This window comes from Myxocyprinus asiaticus, chromosome 21 (genome assembly GCF_019703515.2).
Source record: "Myxocyprinus asiaticus isolate MX2 ecotype Aquarium Trade chromosome 21, UBuf_Myxa_2, whole genome shotgun sequence".
NCBI lineage: Eukaryota > Metazoa > Chordata > Actinopteri > Cypriniformes > Catostomidae > Myxocyprinus > Myxocyprinus asiaticus.
The window spans coordinates 13,654,601-13,673,189 of record NC_059364.1 but is presented as its reverse complement, the minus strand read 5'-3'; the positions used below and the strand labels follow the sequence as shown (position 1 = coordinate 13,673,189).

General features: G+C 38.5%; 1 protein-coding gene across 1 annotated transcript in view; it reads left to right on the top strand.

The window, feature by feature from the left end:
• Positions 1-2,389: 2,389 nt before the first annotated feature.
• Positions 2,390-18,589, top strand: part of LOC127411861 (protein jagged-1b-like) — a 49,419-nt gene continuing 33,219 nt past the window's right edge. Inside the window, exons 1-3 of the mRNA XM_051647698.1 lie at positions 2,390-2,736; positions 3,081-3,383; positions 12,054-12,111. Coding sequence (XP_051503658.1) covers positions 2,665-2,736; positions 3,081-3,383; positions 12,054-12,111 — 433 coding nt within the window. The 5' untranslated portion in view covers positions 2,390-2,664. The remainder of the gene's footprint in view (positions 2,737-3,080; positions 3,384-12,053; positions 12,112-18,589) is intronic.

Below are 18,589 nucleotides of genomic sequence, written 5' to 3'. Positions count from 1 at the left end.
ATTTGACACTGGATTTGATGAAGGGATATTGGCAGATCCCCTTAACTCCCATCACTTTATGTCATCTACTCTGTCAAAAAAAATTAAAAATGTGTTTGCTAACATGTTTTTGCCAACTTCTACAAATGTAATACTTTACTAACTAAGAATAAACGCTGATTTGGGTGAAAATAATGGAGACCGGAAATTGAAAACAGGCGAAACGTGGACCACTTTCACGTTCAGGTAAAAGGTGGATTCATGGCATGTGTCTAGCTTTTTTTTGCATAAGTACGTGTTCGGTGTGAATGGCCCCTTCGTTAAACCTGAATTGGTGTTTTCAAGTGAATTAATCATTATCGTTCACTGCCTTCAAAAGCTGTATATGGAGGTAGGATGAAAATAAGGTGCTTTTCAAATAGTTCTAAGACCAGTTTCCTTAAGAGTTACCTTCATTGAAAAATGGTGTCAGTTAAGCCATTAACTGATTAGACAGCAAGTCAGCAAGCCAGCTGCCTACGTTTTCAGATGCAGCCATTGTTTCAGCCGTGCGTAAAAGACTCTGTTAGATCAGTGATTCAGTCAGCTGTATCATTCAATGACTCGCTCATAACACACTGAAAATATGCTTGTTTGTCGCCACTGTCGTTTAGTTTAAATGTAATCTTTAGAAAAGTTGACAGAACTAATCATTTTAATAAACGGATTGAAAAGACTCAGCACACTGGGATGAATCTAAATCCCCACCATTATAAAACACTAACTTGTGCCCCATCTTGAAACCCTCTGCTCTAATCTATATCTTACATTAATATATCTTACTAATAATATACTATATCTTCTTGCTCTTACAACCAGCATCATTATTATGACAGGTCAAGACTCAACAAAGGCTGTAGTTTAAATCCCACAAACTCTGACCTGTCTGACTTTCAAAAGAGGGACTTTGGCATTCAAGATGAAATGTGAATGAGGATATCAAAATGGGCAAAACACTTTGAGGGGAAAGTGCTCAAGTTTTTAGGTCTAAATACTCTAATTAAGCCACATTACACAGACTGGCTATTTGAATGCACTGAGTAACCTGAGCCCTTTCTAGGGGGTCAGAGTCATTTAAAGGCATAGTGGCTGGGACAAAAGGTCCAGCGCACCTTTAATCTTGAACCTCACCGAAAGGAAATCCATGGCATCTTGCCCTCAACTTGTTATGGTTCTCCTTTATCTGGCCACACACATTAATGAGGGCTCTGCACTGATTCTGCTGTTATTACCATATAAGGTGAAGAGGTTTATCAGTAAAATCTATAAGCTTGTCTATAGTTTATTTCACAGTGTAGTGTGCATTCAGTGATAGACAGTTAAATTTCACTTAAACTCTTAAAAGGATTAGACATATTAAGAAATAAAATGTTGCTTGTATATCCTCTTAAGATGCTGTGGTATGCTACCCCACACTACTCAGATCTAACACAGAGATAAATGAAGTTAGACCCTCAGCTGTCTTTCAACAACATGATTAATAGGCTCCTAACACACTGATTAAAGAGAAATTTGACTGACATGTAGAAATGCACTTTTCCTACTGGGGTTGCTTATCAGAGGATATGATACCACAAACCTGCCTGTTCCACATACTACATTGGTTGTAAAATGACATGGCGAAATAACCCAGTTACTGATTACCCGCTGTCTCATGCTGGGTGACTGTTTGCACTAAGGTCTGCGGCATGACCTGTGTAGCATGACCTATAACGTCAGGGAAAAGTCTGGAAGAGTACAAGATATTAGACTAAAAGTGGCAGAAATGCACGCCAGAATTTGTTTCGTAAAAAAAAAAAAAAAAAAAAAAACTACATGCATGAATCCATATTTAAGTAGCTTATAATATTTTGCCCCCTCTCCAGCAAGGGCCATTGGGGCAATAGTTGGTGTTAATTAAATCTAGATTATTGAATGTTGTATATGCACACAGTGCAGCTCACAGCAAAGTTACAGATTGTGAATAAATCCACAACCAATGAAAGAGCCTGAAACTGAAACACTCTGAATGCTGAAATACTCTGAATGCTGACATCATAAAATTAATTATCCTTTATTGTGTCAAAGTTACTACACTGATGATTTACATGGTTTTCAGAGTCTCTAAATGTGTCTTCCAAAATTCAGCAATTTTCTTTGGCTTCTCGTTACTGTCCAGAAGACATACAGTAGATGCTCAGTCAATCTTTTAATGTATTTATTGCTATTTTGGTTGTATATACTATAGATAGGAACATGCAGTTATTCCACTCTCAGCAGCTCTGTGGGACGTGGGGGCGGGGCTTTAGAGAAGCCAAACCTCCCTTAATTTTGCCACCCCCATTAAGGGGACTTGGTGTATTGAAAGCGCATTCAGTCACTAGCGGACAAACGATCTCATGGCTTCAGTGTAATGTTTACCGCCGTTGAGAAAGACAGAAAACGATAGAGATAGAGAGAGAGAGACTGAATAAGAAAGATACGAATTTCAGATACGTTGGGATAACAGAAGGCAGTTTCCTATACACTGGAAAATAGTCTTCTGAAAAAAAAAAAAAAAAAAAAAAAATTAAGTTATCTCAACTCGTGCATGTAAAATCGGGGAGTACATTAGAGCCGTGAATCGGCTAGAACTTCAGAGTTTCAAAGCAACACCAACAAGAAGGCATGATTGTGCGACGGAGCTCAGTATTTTCTACTTTCTACCTTCATGCCTTTTTGTTATGCTTGCCGACGAAGGTAAGTCGATTTTGTTATATATTTTTTTCTTGTCTTAAGGTTAAAATATTTTTACTTTTATTTGACCATACAACTATGATTGCAATTAATATTTTGTATGCTAGACTAAAGTCCACAGTGGTTATAATCTGATCCCTGGTTGTTTATCTGGCAAACAACCTCTGATAACAAGCAGAACCTTGTTTGGAACTTTCAAAAGCAGCGCAAAAGTTCTGTCTAGTTGAATTTGACATTGACAGACTGCCAGATGGTTGGCATCCATTTAGGTGTTTTAGAAAGTGATTTATTTATTTTTTACATTTCATGCACATGCATCTACAGCAAAGACTTGTTCTTCTCAACAGGTGTCTGACGCATCGGGACACTTCGAGTTGGAAATCTTATCGATGCAGAACACGAATGGTGAACTGCAGAACGGCTCGTGCTGCGACGGCGCGAGGAACTCGGCGGATCGCAAATGCACGCGGGACGAATGTTATACGTATTTTAAAGTTTGTCTGAAGGAATATCAATCGCGAGTTTCCGCTGCTGGGCCTTGCAGTTTCGGAACTGGATCTACGCCCGTTATCAGTGGGAATAAATTTTCGACCAAGGGTACGCGGAGTGAAAAGTCAAGGATTGTTTTACCCTTCAGTTTCGCTTGGCCGGTGAGTGGCTTTACCTCTTATTTTTTTTAATTTATTTATTTATTTATTTATTTATTTATTTTTTTCTTTTTTCTTTTGGCAATTTCTTTGTTTTAGTGCAAATGTAATATGAGGTCACGACGTTATGATGACGCAACGCTGGTGGATAGGTTACACGGCTGCGAATTTCCACTCCACGTGCGCTGTTTCTCCCTGGAGTTTACCTTTTTCATTTCAGTTATGCAAGGGTGGGTTATTCGATTGTCTTGGTAAATATATATAATGTACCCAAAACAACCTAAGTGACACGTTACGTTTAATTATTCATGGTCAAATAGTAGGCGCTCACTTGTCAGCCCTATAAAATATGCTGCTGTATTTGTTTATTTGCGTGTGTTTGTGTTCCCATTCAGTGTGGTTTCAAATGTTCAGTGGTGCATGAACTTGCCTGCTGCTAGTGGCCCGAGTTAATTCACTTCTCATTTCAGTGGCTCCTAAACTCCTCACTTGTATGTGGCAGTCAGCTAATTTTAACTCGGTAAATAAATACGTCAAATAATCAGCCGGTGTTGTCTTCCATCTACCCTGTGTCTTCATTTGTGTTACTGTATTAAAATGCAAATTAGAGAAGATTTGTTTGGTGTGAAGCACATAGAGAATAGATTTGCCAATGTTTGTCTTGCTGCTCTAAAGAATTTATGAGTTATTTATGAGTACCGTGATCCCTTCAAGTGGTAATCATCTGTATAAGGGGCTTTTATCCTGAGTTATCAAGCCAAGCCTAAACCGGTTATTTGCAGTAAACCTCTGTGTTATGATATGCAGCAATGTAATGGAATCCCTGCCGCAATATATAGGCTAGTTTGATTTCTAACAACATGAGAGGCACGTTTATATTAACTTTATAAATAATGTGGTGCAACTGTTTGTTTTGGTAGCAACTCATTATTTGGAACTATTTTAGTGGTATTTAGAAACTTAATATAGTGTGCTGGGATTCCCCACTCAGCATAGCTTGCAGATATTCAGGACCTTTTGGTGCTGGGGACGCTGAACTGTCCTTTGGTTCTGTTGGTGCGCGTGCCTATGCACCTGCTCACTCGATGTCATGGATACAATTCTCAGCAGCAAGGTCGGAATGATACAAAATCAAAGGACGAACTGTCAGTCTGACAAAGAAAATGTGTCTCTGTTTGAACTTGCTGAGCTGTCCACTAGACGCCATTGTGCATGTGTTGATCAAACTTGGTGATGTGGACTACCAGATTGTACAAATTAAAAGACACGAGGGGCACTATTTGGAGTTCTTCAGCTGCAACAGTGGCTGAACCCTCTAGAGATCCTCCAGACACCCTCTCAGTTCTCTGAGAAATATACTCTTAGATCCTACAAGAACTCCTGCAGTAACTCCATCATAAGGGAAAGGCTTTGAAGTTCCTTTGAGGCTCCTTTAAAGGGTGTCAGGAGGACCTCCAGAGGGTTCCGCTGGTGTGTTAGCTGAGGAACCTCAAATGGTGCCTTTAAGTAATCTTTTAATTAATGTTTACAGTACATCCAAAGCATAAATAATCTTCGAAATCGGATGGTAAAATAGTTGCTTCAAATAATTAATCAGATGGCAGCAATAAAGAGACTGCAAATGGTAGTCTTCAAAATTATGATTAAAGAAAAAATGATGGTAGCACACTTCAGTCAGTAAACTGCCAGTATTTGATTCGATAATTATATTTTCGGTTGGCCGCTGTAGAGGGTTGAAGTTTAGGCTTTGTGTCAGTCATGGCTGACTGGAGAGTAGGTATTGCACCTTTTAACTTTGCAACCCTCTGTAATTACTGAAGTTAATAAAGCTCTCAGAAAGTTCCCAGACAAAACAGCAACTCCTCGCCACACTTTAGTTTCATTTAGTCAAATACCACCCATTTATTTAGCACCTTTTATAGCAATTTAGTGGCCTTTGTTTTTAGTTTTAGAGAGGGGTATAGAGAGTAAAAGAGAGAGAGGGTTTGGGGCATGGCCCACCCAGACTGAGCCAGCTCCAGTAAACATGAAACAGGGTACAATGGTCAGGCCAAAATGGCTACAGGGAGGATTACTGCGCACAATGGAGCCAGTCCAGGAATAATGCTGGCCCAGAACAAGCAACAGGAAGCCACATTCGACTCAGCAGTGATGAGATCGGCTCCTAGACAAACCCAGCCCCAGCCCTGACCTTACTTATCATACTGGCCGTTTCAGCACATTACAGTGCTGCTCTCTGGCCCCATGGCCCTGAATGCACCTGGGGTCTGTCTGCTCAGCAAGAGCCAAAGCCAACATCTTCCAGTCTGTTAAATGGTGTTTGAACCCATTCCCTTCTCTAAAGCCAAACTAGTATTTATGTGTGTTTCGAGTACATGTCCCATGCAAAGTAAATACAAAAACAATCCAAATGACTTTCTTCCTTGGAACACAAAAGGAGATGTTAATGCTAGTGTCAGTTACCATTCACCTTCATTGTACTCATTGGGTGAGTAAATGATGACAGAATATTTGGACAAATCCCCTATTAAAGGAATATTCCGTGTTCAATACAAGTTAAGCTCAATCAGCATCATTTGAAGCATAGTATTGATTACCACAAAAAAAGTATTAGACTCTTTAAAAAAAATTGAGGTTATTTTGAGACACTTTTAATGGAAGTGAATGGGGCCAATTTTTAGGAGGGGTTAAAGGCAGAAATGTTAAGCTTATAATTTTATAAAAGCACATACATTATTTCTTCTGTTAAAACTTCTGTATTATTTGAGCTGTAAAGTTGTTTAAATTGTAGTTTTTACGGTTATTTTGGTTGTATATACAATAGATAGATAATTTTACAACTTTGTTGCCATAACAAAATAAACCTTAGGTTTATTTTGTCATGGCAACAAAGTTGTAAAATTGGCTATAACTTTACACAGAAAAGGTTAGTAAGCGATTTTATCAAAAAAAAAAAAAAAAAAAAAAAAAAGAAATCATGTTAACACAGATATTGTTTACATCTTGTGGCTGTACTTTTGAAACAGTATTTTAACGTTTACGGATTGGCCCCCATTCACTTCCATTTTAAGTGCCTCACTTTAACCCATATTCTTGTTTTTGAAAGAAAAGGAGGGACAAATCAAAATACATTTTTGTGGTTTTCACCATCATGCCACAAATGCTGTCAATTGAGCTTAACTTGTATTGAACCCGGAATATTCTTCTTAATTATTTACTTTTGCTTTGCTGAGCATGCTGTCTCCATTCTCTCTTGTGCCATTGGAAAGGACAGCAGAGAGGGACAGGACTGTGGTGAGCAGGTGAACCGTCTATATGCCTATCCTGCCTTGAGGGGAAAGAGCTGCTGGCAGCAAAGGGGATAATGACATGTTTGCTTTATATGGTGTCCTATGATGTGGCACTTAAGCACAAATTACTCAGGCCATAGAAGGTGGAAATGCAGCACAAATTACTCAAGCCATAGAAGGTGGAAATGCATCACTTGCCATTTTCTCGGCCTTGTTCAGGTCTTGATTGAGGTATTGTCAGGCCATTGTAAAGTTGTGTAGTGTTGTGGCTATTGTGCTTAATCACCCCACATACAACTTCCATGGTTTGGGCATAATGGTACCTGGAAACACTGTGTTCTGCTGGAATTAAGATATCTAGTCTTGAATACTCCACTTTCGAGCAGAGATCAGGCAGTACACACGCACACATCTAACAGCTGAAGTGTCATTTGATCCGATTCTCTGCTCAGTAGTCCCTGCTCGCAATCACTGTCGTGAGTGACAGGAGATTAGATGGCTGCCAGTAGTGCTTGTGTGTGCACAGGTGAGTGACAGACCTGTTATCAGGGAAGCCTGTCTCATTTTCCACACCAGAGAAAGCAGTGAAAGATTTACAAAAGCTTTCCCTGGGAGCCCCTCTTATCTCCGGCCACCACTCCTGATAGCAATCGTTTTGCCAAAAAGGCCTTCCTCCTCTTTTTTTTTTTTTTTTTTTTTTTTTATACTGTGATTGCACCTCCTGCTTAGTATGGCAAAAAAGGACGTCTACCTCCTTGGTCATAATCTACTTTTCCGAGCCACTAATGTAAACCCATTGACTTTGAAATCTGCTGTGCTGTATCCGGAGCCATTGTTTGGACTATTTGTCACTCCATGTCAGCTTTTCCTTATTAGTAATTGCAATTTCACCAATGAAGTCATCATTCGACAAATTCTCAAACCAAGTGATTGTGATAAAGGCAAAATGCACAATACAAGGAGCTATTTTGCCAAGCACAAACTGTGATCCACAGAGAAACCGAGTGCTTAAAGGCATAGTTCACCCAAAAATGACAATACAGTTAGCCTCAATCACAATTCACTTTCACAGCATCTTTTCTCCATACAATGAAAGTAAATGGTGACTGAGGCTAACATTCTGCCTAACACCTACTTTGGTATTCCACATCAGAAAGAATGTCATACAGATTTGTAACAACATGAGGGAAAGTACACGATGACAGAATTTTCATTTTTGGGTGAACTATTTATTTTAAACACCATATATCTGGGCTCAGGGAGTATGGGAGCAAGAGAAGGAGAGTGCTAGGTCTGGCATGTCAGTGATTGGTGCAGTGAAGTCCAGAGGCCTTTATCAGATGGTGTCTGTGTGCTGTACAGAGCCTGTATAGGCCCAGTGTGATAAGGCAAAAGCAGTACAAAGCTCCAGAGACTGCTGCTGGCCAGGACATATGGCGGGGGGTAGTTTGAGTTCAGTGAAGAAACAGTGGTCAGTGACAAGCATGGGAAAAATGAACCTGGTGGCAGCAGGCATTTAGAACTGATAACCAGATTATGAGTTATGGAGTGAGATAGATTGGCCAGGCTTGTGGGCCCCTGCTCTAAAATCTCCCTCACTTCTGAACGAAAAACTGTGCTTGTATGTGCTGAAGAGACTAGGGATGTGCTAAATCACATATTTTCAAAATCAACTGGACGGTGAGTTGGCTGAATGACTAGTCGGCTAATTTGTCTTAAGGAAGATTAGGCTGGGTTCGGTTTCACCTGACCCCAATCTGACAGGTTTCTTAGGGGTTTTTACTTGAGACGCATTGTTTTGCTCTGGACCACAATGGAATGGAACAGAAACTGGGGGTCTTGAGACATGTTTTTAAAAGTTTTTTAACTTGGCACTTTGGAACTTTTCAAATGCCTTTCATATTCTATCCTCCAAAATTAAAACTGTGGCATCATTTCCACCACACTAAACAATTTTGCCCCTAAAAACGCTTTTAAAGAGTTAGTATACTTAGTCGACAAAAGTGTCAGTGAAGAGCATGCTTGAAATTAAATATGAGAAGTGTTCAAGGGGAATATCTTTTGTGAGATTATTTTTATTGGATTTAATTTCCAATCAAGCTTTAATTTTGCCAAATTGTGCAAAAACTGTGAAAATATTAATTAATTTACTGTAGGATACATAAAATGTTAGCTATGAAATTAGCCTTAAAAAAGTAGTCTGCTATTTTATTTTAAAAATGTTAAAAATGTAATTTCCATCACTGTAATTTCCATCACGGTATTATTTAAAACCCTATACAGAATTTGAGATGTGGTGAGAATTGGAATTTTCAAGACCCTCAGGAAAAATTACAAAAATGACTTTACTAAATCTCCTATGATGGATGTACATTCACTATTGGACATTGGTGGTAGACAAAATGTTTTAATGAGACATTACTTTCTAGAAGTCCACAGTGCTAAAAGTCCTTAAAGTTGAAGAAACCCCTACTCTACTGTATATACGTACATGCATATTTAAAAATCTAGATACATTGGTTGACTTCACTAATTGACTAGTCGATTGTTAGATGATTAGTCAATCATCTTTGATTGTTTTTTATTCATTTAGTCCCTCAAAGGAGCAGAAATGTATGTCATAATATACAGGATAATGACAGGTACAGCAAGCATTGGATAACCTACTAAACCAGATACTAATTGCATACTGTAGGTTGCTAAGTCCATGTGTTTCCCTGGTCTAACTGGAGCTTGTTAAAGCTCATGCCCGGACATGTCAGCAGTCGGTAGCGGGCACTTTCAAACATAGTGTGTGCGTTTCAATAGTGGAAATGCAGGACCTTTGAAATCAATGAGCTGTGTGCTTGCTTAACATTAACTAGAAAGATTTGTCACTTCAATGCAGGCTGTGATTTGGCAGTATGAGTGTGTGGCTGTGTTTACAGTGTGGACAAGGAGAGGAAGGACAAGGTGTATCTCAACAGAGGTGACACATCTCTCATCAAATAACTGATATTGCACATAAACACAGTTACTGTAAAAGTGTTGTCACTATGTACCACTCGAGTGACCTTTTCTGCTTGAGGTATTACTTTGTTTTGCAGAGGCAGGTACTGTATATTGATATTCTTCAGGTCAATGAGACCAGAATGACCCGGGACTAATTTGAGCTCTTTGTACTATGTGAGGTGCACATCACAGGTTTGTTTGAATGGTCTGGTGTAAGGAACTCGGGGTCCGTCATTGCTGCAAATGGACAGTAAGAAAGTTGGCAAAGTTGGAAATTCCATAGTGCTCTGTCAAGAGTACGAGGATGTGAATCTGACAAGTAGGTGCTGTAAGAGACGCTTCGGTTTTGGCACAGGCCATGATGGTATTCACACTCACACTTGTTTTTCTCTAATAAACTCTATCATTTCTGCTTTTTTCATTCATCTTCTAACACTAATACTCTAACACCTAGATATGGACACTAATTTGATGCTCCCAGGCAGAGAAATCTCTCTCTCTCTCTCTCTCTCTCTCTCTCTCTCTCTCTCTTCTCTCGCTGTGGCCCTTGTTACCTGATACCGGTGAGAGCCAATGTGACCTTAAGTCAGACAAAGCGTTTCAGAAGTGCTGAAATGTAGCCAAGCCCTCCAGAGATCTCGGCCTGCATTGGAGTCATGCTAAAAGCAGCCCACCCCCCACAACTCCCTCAGATCCTCAACTCCACATTCCTCTCCATAGGGAAAAAAAGGAACAAAACGCAGCACACAAAAGACCTGAAAGTGAGAAGCGAAAGGGGATTTTTGTGGGTTTAAAAAAAAAAAAAAAAAAAAAAAAAGGTAATTTTCAATCTGCTTTCTTCTACCTCTTCCTGTTAGATGTGTGGGACAGTTATGCAGAATGGTCAAAGGAATGTATCTCAACATTCATGGAATGTATTATGTATGGCCTGTATGGTGAAACTTTATGTGGAAGCTAACAAAAAGTACTATGGTATTTCCAATGGTTTATGTGGGCATGGGGTGCCATGGTAGTGTTAGTATCATTGTATTCTTTAAAGTACGTTGAAGTCCCATGTAAATGTTGTGGTACATGAATATGAAAATCATTCAGTACCATCATGATATATTACCAGTATACTTGGTATTACTTTTTGATACGATCACTGCACCATGGTAACGTACCACATATACCAAGAAATAGGCTAGATATTTACTTCTAATATGCAAGTATTCCACAAAGGTAGTACAGTATCTGCTTTGCAAAGAGAGTAAGGCATCCTCAAACGAGCAAAATATTGACGCAGTGTTTTTTTGTAATGGCTGCTAAACTGATGCCATATAAATTTGGGATGGGGGAATACATTTATTTACTAAAGCATTGCAATTCTTTTTACAAGTGTTTCTAGATTGATGACAAAAGGTGGTCTGTTACAGCATTTCATTTACACCATCTTTGAAACTTTGCCATAATACCCGCTCATTCTATTTCTAATTGAGGTCAGAATATTTCAGTGGAGCTTTTATGGAGAATCTTTACACAATTTAGCAATGAGCCACCTTAACTTGCAAAAGTAAAATTGAGATGTATTGAGAATCGTTTTGAAATTGGATCGTGACTCCTTGAATTGCAATAGTTGAATCATGAGGTGCCTAAAGATTCCCACCCCTAATATAACTGTCAGAGAGACTGGCGTGACCCAGTGTTTCAGCACTAGGAGATCCTCACATCCTTATTCACTGCCAAATGAATAAATGGCACACATAATAAACATGCACATGTAAATCAAGTCTGAGGTCTGTCATTTCTGGAAAATTTCAGTATTGTCTGGGAAATTATATCTGAATGTAGAGAAAGGGAGCTTGATGCTGTAATGGCAGTTAAATGTTCAAGAACAATAAAAAGCTCAAACTGTTTGAACTTTTAAAATGGAGTAGGCTAACAGCCCTAATTGCACCAAATGTGATGTTTTTTATTTCATAAATCCATGTAGACATGCAGCATAGTTTGAATAAACAAGACAGTTGATAAATTAATGTTAAAAAGCTTATAAATGTTATAAAGACAGCCGTGCAGACTGTTAAATTAGTGCATTTGTAATTGTTCCAAACTGGGCTATTTAAATTTAAATCAGGAGGATAGCAAGGATGCTTGTTGCTCAGTGTTTCAGTTGAAAAGTTGGTAATGTCTGGTCAAAATTTCGAGGCAGCATTACCAGAAGGTCAAGGTTCTGCTATTCTTCTGATCTTTCACGGCACGTTTCTCAGCATGTTCTCATGGTCAGATTTTGTCACTGGTATTTATTGGTTGTAAGACAAGGTCCCTGATTAAAGCTCTATTGATGTAAAACAGTCTTTGATGTTGCTCTATTTTGGTTTACATTGCTGACTGCATGTGTGTTTTTCTCTTACAGAGGTCCTACACGTTGATAGTGGAGGCCTTGGACTTCAATAATGATACCGCCAGTGAAAGTGAGTATTGGGATTCTTAGAGGATCTGTTCCTGTTTTGTTTTCATTTTGTTTAGTTTCTGTGGTTTAACCTTTGGGTAACTGATGAAATTGAAGTTTTTTTATACCCTTTCTGCTCATAGTTGCTAGACTTTAAATCAAGTGTGCTGAAAGGTGTGTGACAGAACAGGGAAGGGAAAAGAAGAAAGTGTGTGTGAGGGGCTTATAGAAGCACTGTTGAGGGGGGCCTCACGCTTATGAAAATGTTTCCGAATACCTGATGACTAATGGCAGGTGTTGGCAGTCAAGGTCTCACGGCCTCTCTGTCACGGTGCATAGCTCAAGCACAAGGTTATGTTTGCTATAACCTCTCTCGTCTTACACCTTAACAGGGCTTAACACTCCAGAAACAATCTCATTTAGGCACTACACGGAGTCTGGTGCAGTTCATTTGAATAACTGTAGTGGACTGAGCTGTTACCATTAAATTGGGTTTAGCAACTTTCAGTTATAGCTAGAGATCCTGAGCTCAGAGCGGCTGTTGCTTACTGGGGTTTTGTTTGCTGTCTATTCAATATAAACATTTCAGGTTATAGACTGCAAATGCACTTGGTTTCTCTGATGCTAGAACCAGTGATTTTAGACTTTACAATAGTTGTCTTTTCAAATAATTCTTAATATGTAAACTGTTAAGTTTTAGACGGTTTTATTTCTGTTTATTTGTCTTTAAACCTTTGATTGAACTGTTAGAATCTATGCGGAAATCCCCAAATCTGCAGCCAATTCAGGTTTGCCTTTATCTGATTTTACTGTGTTTTAAGAAGATATTGTAACAATGTTAGTTTTAATAAATATTGTACAGTAAAATAACATTTTGGTAATCACATGCAGACTTAGTTCAAACTCTTCATGCTCTTTAGAATCTTGTAAAACTTGATCTTTTAAAATATTATTTTGTTTGTCTCATAAATTGGCTAAGAGTAGAATTTAGGACATTTATTTATTTTCACTAGCTAGCGAACCCAACTCTCCATAGTGTTTGTCCTGATAGAGTAGAGGCTCTTCTGACAGTTTAATGTGACTTCCTCACCCCACAGTGAAGTGAACCATGCTGCAGGTAGTAAATATGTGTCACTTGGCTCTGGCTGCAAGGCTCAGGGTGCAAGCGAAATGCCACAACAGCCCACTCCATTCCAGAGTCCCATGAAACATTGGCCAGCCTAGCTGCCATAATATCATCTCTTTTCACTCTTCCTTCCTCATCTGAGGACGAGAGTCACTAAATCTACCAATTTTAGCATGTTCCATCAGTTTACAGAGAAGCTTTCTTGCAGGAATCACAATGGTCGATAAGTTGTCCAGCAACCGAATAGTTGATTATTGAGGTTGACTAGTTTATCTTGATTTTTAAAGTGGTGGTGCTTTAATTAGCATGCTGACAGTGTGCAGTGCTTTAGCTCTTGAACAGTTTGAATGTTAAAACCCTCTCGAAAAAGTTGCATCTTTAAATTAATTTAAATTCAATTCACCATCTCTATAGCTGTACTTATTCAGATTGCATCATGTCTTGCACCGTTTTATGAGCATCCAGCCACGAGTGTTGTGTCTTAACCATGTCAATTTAAAAATGGTCCATCTTTTAAAAACACATCTTAAGTCCCCTGAATTCTGTTCTATTCCGTTGTGCTCCATCAAGCTGTTTTTGAACGCAAGGACATGAGTTACGTAAACAGCATTTCGGAAAAGTTGCGTCTTTAATTTTCATTCAATTCACCGTCTCTAAATCTACAGTATACACATTCAGATGGACATCTTTTGCTGTCTTGTGCTGTTTTTTGAGCATCCTGCCACAACAACTATTTAATTGCACAGTTTTCTGTGATTAATCGTGATTAATATATTAAAACAAATATTAGAATATAATCAAAAATACATTTACTTTATACTTTGTCTCAAAGAACTTGCAAGAAATTGGTTAGTCATCATTTATTTTAATTATTTAAATATGTACATGTTAAAATGTTCAATGTTTAAATTTTTTTTTTTTTTTTTTTGCAGATAGAGTTAATTAGACACATTTTTACAAGTATAAATCTTTGATACAAGTGTATGTTTACATGCAATAAGCTCAGTGGAAATGCTGTAGTTAAATGTTGGTCAAAACCTTCTGTGTTTTCCAGTGGACTATTTTTTAATAATAGGATCAAATGGGCAGATACAATTTATATCAAGCTTTATTTGCAAGATAAACTTAACGGAATAGTTCACCCAAAAATTAAAAGTCTCTCATTTACTCACCCTCATGCCATCCCAGATGTGGATGACTTTCTATCCTTATCAGAACACAAATTAAGATTTTTAGAAGAATATTTCAGCTCTGTAGGTCCATCAGTGGTGTATGAAGTACCTGAAAGCCACACTTAAGTAAAAGTACAGATGTCTTACCAGAAAATTACTTTGGTAGAAGTTAGTCACCTATTAGAATATTACTTGAGTAAAAGTCTTAAAGTATCTGATATTTATTTACTTAAGTATCACAAGTAATTTCTAATATTAAATGTACTTAAGTATTGAAAGTAAAAGTAAATGCTGTTTAAAAAAGTGTATTCTTTTTAAGCATGTACACCACCTTAAAAATGGAGCCTACATTACACTTGAAGAAAAAAAAAACAAGAGGACTTCAAGCAGAAGCTTTCTTTGAATTCCTCTCAAAAGGAACAAAAAGCTCAGACTCTAGCAGCTTTGTCAGGGTCAACGTGTCATTCATTTTGCCAAATTGCTAAACTTTCAGAGTAAACAACTCACCATAAGGCTTCTGCAGTATGGTCTTCTGCAGTATGGTGGAGCTTTAATGCAAAGCAAAAAACAGCAACAAGATTGTGTTCAGTTTTAACTTGGTTTCTTCCATTTGGTTTTCTTTGAAATGAAAAATGGCAAAATGTTTATGGTAAGTGTTCTGTAGTAAAGAGAAAAAAAATGCAGTTTCACATTTTAAAAATGGACTGTTTAATTTTAATTTGGGAAGCACCATGCAGAATTGTTCATCTAAAGATTTAGAGTCACACAGTGCTGCTAAAACAGACTTCAAAGAATCTGTGAAAAAAACAAAAAAAAAGCACACAAATGACGTGCAAACAGTTATTTGTCTTCCAAAAAGCTTGCATCTCTGCATAATGGAGAGGAAACACTGATGTGAAGCATCTTTGGCTGCTTCTGCACCATGTGCATGTGCTTGCATAACTACAAGACTGATTGTTTGCTCTAACATGTCAATATGACAATGCTATGGCTGAAATTTACAACAGGAATCAAACAAAAATATCAAATGTTATTTCAGCAAGCATGTCTTTACAACTTAAAGAATTTAAAGAACAATATCCAGTTTTTTCTTCCCTCCCATTCCTTCATTCATCTGTCCATCTCTCCCACACTCCTCCTCACATCCTTCCCTACAGTAACAACCCAATCATTACTTGAAACTGAAAAATTTGCTGTTCATCTTCAAAAGAAGTTGGTTTTCAAAATTGCAAGAATTCAGTCTCGCTCTTCATGGGCTGAAGACAAGTCCTGCGATGCTAAATAGCCTTTCACAGGCCGCTGAGGCAGGTAGAGGCGTGTTCAGCTTCACAGACAGCTTGCACACAGCTGGGAAGGATTTCATCAAGTCCATGCAATCTGCTGTACAGGCCAAGTATCCGTCCAGTTGTTTGGAGCTGTCTTGTGCTTGCGACGACTGCAGGGCAGAGAAGAAGTCATCTTCATCAGATTAACTGGACCTAGTGGCATCACCTCGCTGCAGGGAGGGTTCTTCCATGTGCTGCTTGATGTGGTCTATTCCTGAAATATAGTGAGGATAAAAATATAAATGATAGGATCAATACAACTTTCTAACATGTCATGACCTCAACCATTTCAAGGTTTTGTACTAGTTTGCTTTAATTTGAGGTTTAAAAAATGTAGTTGCATGCACTATCCATGCATTTATAATTAATTTGTGAATTTGCCAACATTACAAAGTCTCAAAATGTACACCCATACACTTATTTTTTACTATCCCCATGGTGTCTGATCATCCTTTGTCCAAGTTGTTCGGAATTTTGGAAGAAGAATCGCGGCTGCGATCAACTCAAGGTCTCCTAACATTTGGCCAAAACGATTCTTTATTCCCACCTGTAGAGCATCCACAAGAGGCTTGCAGTACTTCAATGGCAACTTGACTCGGTCAAGTTTGACAGTTTCAGCTGCAAGTGTGGATCTTCCACATTTGTTCCAAAGTGCATTACACTTGCCAAATGTTGAACGGTACACACTCTTGTATGCCTCATTGGATGTTGCTTTCATGGCATCAACCGTAGCTATTAGGTCGAGTAGGTGACAAGCACAGCGCTGGTGCTTTGGGAGCTGGAACTCAGAACCATCATCTTCATTCAGAAGTGCTGACACATCAACAAACACCACTTCTTCATCCTCTCCTGGTTGAGATGCATTACTATTACTTTCGACAACATTGTTGTTCTCATCTTCACCAAAAACTTTTATGAAGTTAGAGCCATTATCAGTTGTTCTCAGAATCTTCCCCCGAATTTCAAACTCGGAATGGATGTCATTCAGGGCATTTGCCAACACATCGAATGTGTGCGAACCTCTGAGTTGTTTACAGGCTAGGGCTGCTGAGCATCTTTTGAGGCTGTCATGGTCAATCCAATGGGCAGTAACACCAATGAAGTGCCGCCTTCTTACAGACCAGCAGTCGGTGGTGGTGGCTATATGGTCAACACCCCTCATGGCCTCAGTCACCGCCTTCTTCATTCCTTTGGAGGCATCATCAATCATGGAGCGCAGGGTCATCTGTGACATCATTTTTGCATTAGGCTGCAGTTCCTTTACAAAATCTCTAAATGGTTTTTGTTCAACAATGCAGAATGGCTGGAGCCCTTGGACCACGTACTTCACAACCACTTTGTCAATGGCCCTCTGAGACACAGTCCAGGTGTTCACTAATGTGGTCTGTCTGCTGGTGGAAGGAGTCTCAGAAGCCCTTTTTCTCTTTGTTGATGTCAGCTTTCCATATTTTTTAAGGTGGTGTACATGCTTTCTCTGAAAAAGTGAGAGACAGACATTTTCAAAGCATAGTAACTTTAGCAACAGGATTTAAAAGCTACTCAACAACACTAACATTCAATGACCATTATTTAACATATTACCTTTACCCAATCTGCAACTGCAATTAAGTTATGATGTGCATCAACTAGCCCTAGTTTGTGTCACTGATGTAATCATTGTTTCGTTTTTAAAAAGTATATTCACTTTTATTAATACCGTAAGCCTATATTTGAGATAAAGCCCAATAATCTATTTCCACTGAATTTTGATGGAATTAATTCAAAGCAAAACTCAAAGAGAGTATGGCACTTTTGAAGACATGCATAATCCTGAACACACTTTTGTAACCTGCCTCTACCACAAATATTTCCTCCACTGGTATAAAATATAAGTTACATTACTTAGAGTTGTGTTGAATTAATTCAGACAAAATTCAGTGGTAAACGTTAGATTTGTGATATGAGTGTAACCAGCAACGTTTATGCTGCTGATTACAGCAACGATTAGCTAACGTTTCTGGTTACATCTGAACAGGCTTAATGTTAACTAAATAACATTAACGCTGCGACTTCATGGGAGAAATCTTAACTTACCTCACTGTGTTTCTTGAGGTTGGATGGGGAGTTTTTAAATGCCAATATTTCTGTATCTTTGGGTAAGCATAAGAGGCACTTCATCCAGTATGAAGAATCTTTCATTCCAACATAAGAAAACATTTCTTGCAAATATGGCCATGGGTGTGGGTGTTTGTCTTCATCACAACCATCATTTGTCAGCGGAATAGCAGGTGCTGCCACTATTCCTGCTTCAATCATGAAATCGGTCTAATTGTAGAGTGGAACTCTTCTCATGTAGTCGCTAGCATCTGACATGCCTGGGCTTGAGTGGAAACTTAACTGCGGCTTTGTTTGAGAGCACTTGTTTGCACTTACGCATTAATGTGATTAACCAATGATCTAACTTGCCAGCTAGGATTTGACCACTGATTCGTCAAACCTGCTTGCTTGTAGTCTGTTCCGATTTTATTTTGTAGTAACGAAGATGCTTAGGGGAAATGCATCGGAGTAAAAGTATGCATTCTATTTAGGAAATGTAGTGTAGTAAAAGTGAAAGTTGACAAAAATATAAAAACTCAAGTACAGATTCTTCCAAAAAATACTTAAGTACTGTAACAAAGTATTATTACTTTGTTACATTACAGCACTGAGGTCCATACATTGCAAGTGAACGGGTGCTGAAATTTTGATGCTTCAAAAAGCACATAAAGGCAGCATAAAAGTAACCCATAAGACTCCAGTGGTTAAATCTATATCTTCAGAAGTTAAATGATAGGTGTGTGAGAGAAATGGATCAATATTTAAGTCTTCAATAAAATATTGATATGTTTCTCACTCACA